Source organism: Crocodylus porosus, unplaced genomic scaffold (assembly GCF_001723895.1).
Source record: "Crocodylus porosus isolate Cpor-Errol unplaced genomic scaffold, CroPor_comp1, whole genome shotgun sequence".
Lineage (NCBI taxonomy): Eukaryota > Metazoa > Chordata > Crocodylia > Crocodylidae > Crocodylus > Crocodylus porosus.
Genome location: NW_017728948.1, coordinates 71181543 through 71189425, shown reverse-complemented (window position 1 = coordinate 71189425; position 7883 = coordinate 71181543). Strand labels below are relative to the sequence as shown.

Sequence of the window (7883 nt, the reverse complement as noted above, 5' to 3'; positions counted from 1 at the left end):
CACCTCCCCCCTCCCTCCCCCAAGAGAGGACCTCATAGAGTTTTAATCACAACAGAAGCTGATTACATCAAAACAGTATCAGCTTTTAATATTTTAAATATTCTCTTTCATATAAAAACCCAGAGTTTACAATCTTTATCAGTACAATATTTGATTTTCTTTTTAAAACAGTGCTAATGTGTCTGCTTTAAAGCATTTTGTGTTTTCACTGCAGTTTTAATTGTATATGTGAAAAGTAAGTAAAATAGCACCTGCTGAAGTTGTGACTTTTGTCTCTAGAGACCTGCTGCTGAAAAACAGTATGATTAGATCAAGGAACTCTGTTAATACTCTTCAGATGTTAAATGGATTCTTTAAATTACCAAGATGTTTGGGGAACAGAGCCAATCTAGGACAGGTAGCCATATGGAGCCTTAGCTGTAAATTTCAAGATGTATAAAAAATCCAGTAGTGCAGGGACTGCATATGACATTAATTTTTCTGCATTTAATATGCAGTCAAAAAAATCCAGGACTGATAAAATGCAATAACATTCAGTGACCCTTTGTCATGATCCTCATATCATCAAAATGCTAGGTATGTGGCTTCTGGCAGGAAACTAATTTCCTCTGAGTAGGAATGCTATACACAAGGGCTGCCTGTTGCATCTATGACAATTATGGTTCTGATAAGCCAAGCCATGAAAAATGACCAGAAGTAGATTGTCTCCGGCTATTATCTATCTGCATTTGAAATATTTCCCCTTGATTTCTTGTACACTATAACCCTGGAAGCCTCATGTGCCCCATTTCAGCCAGAAAAGTTTTGCTCATGGAAATTTGAGATTCATGGGCAGCTATTCTGCTCATCCCCTTTGTAGCATTTCTAAGTTCATATACAAGGTTCATGGGACATTGGCCTTGGCATCTGCTTTTCCATAAGTATAGCTGATATAAATCATAGTGGAGCCCAGATTTTTTCTCTTGGTTATATTAATGCATTCTCCTCTCTCTCTCCGCCTCTCTCTCTCTCTCTCTCTCTCTCTCTCTCTCTCTCTCTTTCATTTTCTCAGAGAGCTGACATAGGGATTTCTGCTTTAACCATCACCCCTGATCGAGAGAATGTAGTGGATTTCACAACCCGTTACATGGACTACTCAGTGGGTGTGCTGCTTCGAAAGGCAGAGAAGACAGTTGACATGTTTGCTTGCTTGGCACCATTTGACCTCTCTCTGTGGGCCTGCATAGCTGGCACAGTGCTTCTGGTAGGGCTGCTTGTCTACCTCTTGAACTGGCTCAATCCTCCACGTTTGCAGATGGGTTCAATGACTTCTACAACACTATACAACTCCATGTGGTTCGTGTATGGATCCTTTGTGCAGCAAGGTAGGAAGCAAAACTCATCTTTTAGTGCAGAGGGAGATGTGAATGACGATTCCTGTTAACACAGATTTCCCACCATCCAGGCTGTGTTTAAAGTATTCACAAATTCTAAGCCTTTGGCATTCAGAAGCCTGTTGTAGTCACAGTGAAAAGCTTGGAATCACTTAGTAGTGACCTGTTTAACTTATTACTTGCCTAATTACATAAAAGTATCTTCCTAAAATTTTCAGTACACGGTATTTCTAAAACTTTACTAACAGATTACTCATACCCAATGTGAATACTATTGTTCTGGTGCAGAATTAAACAAAATATTTTAATCCAATACAGACTCTAAATTTAGACCCTTTGACAGTGCCCTAGGCTCTCAGTGATACTTTCTCTGACACACCGTCTGTCTGGCTCTGGCCCTGGCTCCTTTACACTCACTAAGGATTCCCTGCCATTGGCTGCCTTCCCAGTTGTCTCTAGCATTCAGCTTAACCCAATTTACTCCTTAATGCCCTATATGTACTCTGTTCCTTAAAAGCCTACCTCCTGTGGGAGAAATTTAGCCAAATCTCTCTGAAGTGTCAGACTGGTGACCCAGACCTAGTGCATATGTCTTAAAGGTCTGACATAGAAATTCGGGTGTCAGCACTACTACAGAATTAGAAAATATATATAGGCCCATAAAGGAATAAAGATTTAGAAAAGCAGAAATACCTAGGGAAATTGAAGAAGTATCTCTTGGCATTTGTAAATATAGTTATCATGGGTTAATACAAGGTAATGCATGGAGCATGGTTGTGCTGTGTAACAACCATGGTGCCTGCAGCCTCAGAACACTTGAATAACTTAAGGACTTACCAGATGAATTAATATTTATAAAAGTTTCTTCTTGGCTAGGGACAGACATTCAAAAAGCCGGAGCCTCCGTTGATTCAGTCTTTGAAGGTTAGTCTAACCTGCACAGTGTGAATTGATTTGCAAATGAAGAAACATTCAAATTTAATTCTGGAATTAGCTCAGGCTAGAAGACATGGTGGGGGGGTGGGGGGTTGTGCTAGAGTCACTTTGCAGCAGTCACAAGGCTGGAGGGAAGCTGACCTGGGGGTTGTGGCCAGGCCCCCACAGGGACTAAGTATGATAGTGGAGGGGTTTATACCCCTATCCTGACCTGTAGGGACCCCAGCTGGGGTGTGCCTAGAAGGAAAGGTGGGCAGCAGCCCGTGCCAGGTTTGTCCCTGAAGCCAGACACTGGCCAGAGCAGTACCGCAGGCAAAGGTGGGCAGGTTGTGGGGATTAAACTCCTTTATCTCCAGGTGGGCACAGGAAGTGGAAAGGGTCCAGAGGAGGGCCACTCATATGGTCGGGGGCCTCCGTGGCCAGCCCTATGAGAAGAGGCTGTGGGACCTGAATCTCTTCAGTCTCCACAAGAGGAGACTGAGGGGGGATCTTGTGGCTGCCTACAACCTTATCAGGGGCCAGCGGCAGGGACTCAGGGAAAGTCTGTTCATTGTCTTTGGAGTCAACAATGGCCGCAAGCTGAGGGAGGATAGGTTTAGGTTAGATATTAGGAAAAACTATTTCACTGTAAGGGTGGCCAGAGCCTGGAATAGGCTCCCCAGAGGGGTTGTGCTCTCACCTTCCCTGGAAATCTTCAAGAGGAGACTGGATAGGCACCTGGCTGGGGTCTTATTACCCATCCCACCCCCAGTGTCCTTCCTGCCCATGGCAGGGTGTCAGACTCGATGATCTGTCTAGGTCCCTTCCGACTCAGTGATTCTATGACCCCAGTCTAGGTCTGCTTAGTTTTTCTTCTGCTCTTGCTCGGGTGGCGGGAAGCCTGGGCAGAGCCGGCCAGCAAGGCCATGCTATCCACCCAGGGCTGGGGTTGAGGCTGCAGCTGGGCTGAGGGGCTGAGCCCAAACCAGCCTTCGGGTGGTTCTGAGGGTAGAGGCAGAAGACAGCCCAGGCTGGGGCCATGGAGGCTGTGTGGATAAATTGCTCCTGGCTCCCCATGCCCAAGCCAGGTGGGGCTATCATAGAACTCGAGATGGCTGGGAAGGGCCCTGCAGCACTGGCCTATGAGGGCAGGGTCCTTCCCAGCCTGGTGCAGCTACATGGAAGCCTGGCCCCACAGGCAGGGGCTGGCTGGGGAGCATGCTTCCCTGGCCAGTTTGGAGGTACTGGCAGGCCCCAAGCCTGGCAGCCACCACCACACCCCCTGTCTTGTGCAGCACCCAGGGCTGCAGGCACACAACCAACTGCAGGCTGGCCGGGTCTGGGGGGAGCTATTCTGCCCCTCTCACCTCCAGCTGCTGCAGCCATGTCATACCACTCTGGGTGGGGTGGGGTGTAGGTGGGAAGCTTCAGCCCAGCAGCTTCTGTCAAGTGCATGGAGCTCCGGCTCCAGTTCCCAGCTGCCTTGGAAGGTGTCTGGGTAGAAAGCATCCAGGCGCTGCAGCCAGAGGTCCATGCATGGGGCAGAAACCACCAGGCCCAGCAGGGTTGTTTTTCTCCCGTCACCTCCAGCTGTAGCTCTGCTCTTGCCACACCACGCAGCACTGCTCAGGGCAGAGGGAGCTTCCTTCAGCCCAGTGTCTATAAGCCAGCTTCCAGGAAGCCAGGCTGGGCTGTCATGCCCCTACCCCCATCAGCCAGCCCCGTGGGGCCCTTCCCAGCCATCTGGGGCTCAATGACAGTTCCTTCCTTCTTGGATGTGGGGAGCCACACACCCCCATTGCCCCAGCTCAAGCTGCAGCTGCTGGAAAGGGCCTGGCCCTGGCAGCCCAGTCTGGGCTGGCCCCTCTGCCTGTGCCCTCAGCAGCACTTGCAGGCCAGCTCAGCTCAGTACCACAGCCCCAGCCAATGGCAAGGCAGGTGGATGGCAGGGGCCATGCCAGCCAGCTCTAGCCATACTCCTTCCCCTGCTGGTCAAATGGGAAGGGGGGGAATGGCTGAAAGGGGCCACAGTCCCCCAGTAAGGGAGTGGAGAGAATAAACCCCTCCCCGTCCCCTTTGCCTCAGAGGGGCATGCATCTGGCCATGCCTCTGCCCCTGCTTGGGTTAGAGAGCAGAGGGGAGGTGCCAGCCCAGCTCTCTGGAGCAGACAGCACAGCTCAGCCCAGGGCTGGGATGCTAGAGGACTCTGATTTAATTTAAACCAGTAAGGGGTCTGGAACAGAAGTTGCATAAACCAGTTTGACCCAAATCAGTTAAGTTTGATACTACATTCAACCAGGTTTATCTTAAACCAGTTTTGGCCATTTTGAAACTGGTTTATGTACACTGAACTTATGTTCTGTTACAGGTTTAAACTAGTTTCTGATCACTTAAACTGGTTTATGTGTAACTTGTGTCCCTAGCCCTTTAGACTGAGTTAGTATTAACTTCCACAATTTAGAAATTACATGATTCTTCCTGTCCATGTTCATTCAGATGGGAATGCAGAGGAAACAAATTTAATCTTCCAATATAGGAAATTGTGGACAAAATTCCTAAGTAGCAACAAGAGCATGAAGTTATCAACAACCTCCAAAAAAGGACAATCAAGCCTGAGAAACTTTCTTTAGTGGAAACTGTTTTAAAAAATTACCAATATAGTGGTGTTATTCTAAAATCACAATGTCAATGAGCAACGATACCACATGAAGGAAGACAAAGGAACCTTTTCCATGTGAAATTAAAAGATCTTTTTTCTGTAAAAAGGCTTTAGAGACAATTGAGAAGAATGAGAGTGCTGAAATATATGTGGTTTGTTTACAAAGCCTACTTTTGATCCAAAATTCTCCCTACGCAACAGCTCAGGGAATCCAGCTGTGCAAAGATAGTATGGTTCACTGCAGAATTAAACTCATTGCATCTGTCTGTCTGTTGCATTAAAGTGTGTGAGTTAGGTTATCAAATGCATGAAAAGGAGGTAATTTTACATTGATTCACTGCATGCAGGGTCGTCGCTGGGTGTGGGGGGCATATCGGGTCAGCTGCCTTGGGCCCTGCACTTTGTGGGGCACCGTGGGGTCGGGCAGAGCAGCGCAGCAACTCCACGCTGCCACCAGCTGCATGTCCAGCTGCTTGGCACTGCCCCCCAGTCTGCTACCAAATCCAGCACCTCTGGCCACTCGGCACCTCCCCCCCACCCCCCGAATCTGCTGCTGGCTTCCTCGCATCCAGGGTGGGGCCCCGCACAGGCTGATTTGCCTTGGGCCCCATACCCTGCTTGGGTTGCCTATGGCTGCATGTTATTGACTCCACCATTTTAGCTCCTTCCCCAAAATCCTTAATTCCTGTAATCTCTGAAAACCTTTAGGAGACCACAAGGCAATCATTTAAAAGAAGCAAAGTTAATTTAATCATTCACTACAATCTCCTGAATTATTTTCTTAGCTGTTTTTCTGTAGACCTCTGCTCCCTAGCTGCTTGCTTTGTTTTAGAGTTGTAGGTCGAAATTTAAATGACAGTTTCCACCGCAAGCCATGACCCTATTCCATAAGCAGATGAATAAATGGTTCAAGCCATTCTCATGAGTGGTATAAAAACAGTATAAGAAGACAATAGGAGAAGAGAGTGAGAGCTGAAGAAGAGCACAGAAAACCACAAATGAATTAAATAACAATACAGTAGACAGAGGGGCAGATTGTTGAAAAGGCTGAGGAAAAGTTGTTGCCTCAAGAAGATACACAAGCACCATTTTTGCTGATAGTTATATGGGCATGAAAGCCTGAGAAGATATGCTGTTCCTTGAAGCATGAGAAGTGCTATGGAAAAAAAGTGAAAAGGATGCTAATAAGCTTTCAAACAGAGGGAGGCTGATTAGGTTATACATACACCATTATTTAGGGTCAGCTTTGACATCTCCTTCAACCAACCCAAGTCATGTGAACTGTTGTTCTCCATCTATATTTTGCCTTTAATCCTTCACCAAAGCTGTCCAGGAATTGGGCTGTGCAGTACTTGGCTCTCCTTCCAGGATGTCTTTACTCATGGTAGAGAGAAAATAAGGTGGGAATGGAATTGTGGGATTGCTGCTGATTGCAATGTGGTTGAGATCTGTGGTGCCCAGATACATTCCACATATACTGCAGTAAACTGCAGGCTAGAGAGTGTGCTGGCAATGTCATATTCATTTTCAGAAGCATCACCAGGGTCCAGCTAGACTGGTGCCAGGGTTGTGTTTAGGGGTTCACAGTGTAGAGGGTCAATGGCTTAATTAGGGCTATCCTATCACAGGAAAGTAGGGCTGAAAGAGACCTCATGAGGTCATCTTTTTTGACCCCCTGATCAAGGCAGTATCTTCCCTATCCAAGCCACCCCAGCTAGAGTAGGCACAATTTTACTTACAAAGAGCTTGTCCCACCCAGTGGATTTTCAGCAAAATGTCTCACAATCTTCTAAGAAAATCCTGAATATTCCTTTTGTTTTTGTTCACTGAGGAGCAAAAGCTCCTTCAAAACAGCAGGCAGAAGGGCAATCCTTAATTTGGTAGAAGAGAAAATGACACAAATTTAATAGGGTTGATACTTAAATATATGAAGTTTAGAGACCGATCTCATCATAAAGACTCGGAGGACCTCAGAATTCCAGCGCAACAGCAAAAGAGATTTATTTATAATGTCATCCAGTATTTCACATTCAATTTGAATGTAACAAAAACTATATTAGCTGAAGTGCTATTGTTTACTAACCCTTGTGAATACAGAAAAAATGAAAGTAATTCCCATTGACAGATTAACTGGCTATCGTGGTAAGTTTGCTTCTATATTCACTCATCATCAGCTTTTCACTCAGCAAAGAAATCTCCTGGTTTTATTTATTTTGGAATAGCAAATCTGTTCCTGTTAATTGTGATTGGCACTTCTTAACTATGGCAGCATGGGACATTTTAAATACTGTCACGTTCACTTAAGAACTCTTTCAGCTGCTGATTTAAATCATGACAAGGTACTCGTTTCTGTTATCAAAACATACAGCCACAGATACTTTGATGTCCTGCATTAAAAGAAACAAAGCAGCAGCATACTAAGACTGAGTGATTTGATAGCACTGAATGCCTTATTTGGGTCCAACAAACATGTACTGGCTTTTTTTTTCCCTATTTTATAGAGACTGAAAAATCACAAGCACAGAAGCTGATTCCAAGCTTGGCTCAGATTTAAATAGAAAATAAGTCTTTGGAATAAAAAAAATACATGTCACGCTCAGTGAACAATGTATTCTGTTTATCTTGCAAGATAAGGAACTGCTTTCACCTGTTCTTTATAAAATATCTAAACCTTGTACAATTAACTAAATAATTAGAGCTTACTATGGTGATTTGTGTCAAGTTTGACATGCTATTCAAATCTCATTAGTGAATTTTGCCTTCATACTTCCAATACCATTGAAGGAACTTTCCGTATTTTTGTCTATAAGCTAAAGTTGATATGGAAAATTTTGATAATTTGGAAGTGAATTAATATGATATTAAGAAACAGAACTTTGCATATTTAACAGTTTCCTAAAGGATTAACAGTGAAGCATAATATACCAGTGCACTTG

The 7883-nt window shown here is 45.2% G+C and overlaps 1 protein-coding gene across 1 annotated transcript in view; it reads left to right on the top strand.

Annotated features, from left to right (window-relative positions):
- The window catches only part of GRID2 (glutamate ionotropic receptor delta type subunit 2), a 1453399-nt gene that overhangs the window by 1198895 nt on the left and 246621 nt on the right, over nt 1-7883 (top strand). The window contains exon 8 of the mRNA XM_019552630.1: nt 1052-1364. Within this exon, the coding sequence (XP_019408175.1) occupies nt 1052-1364 (313 nt within the window). The remainder of the gene's footprint in view (nt 1-1051; nt 1365-7883) is intronic.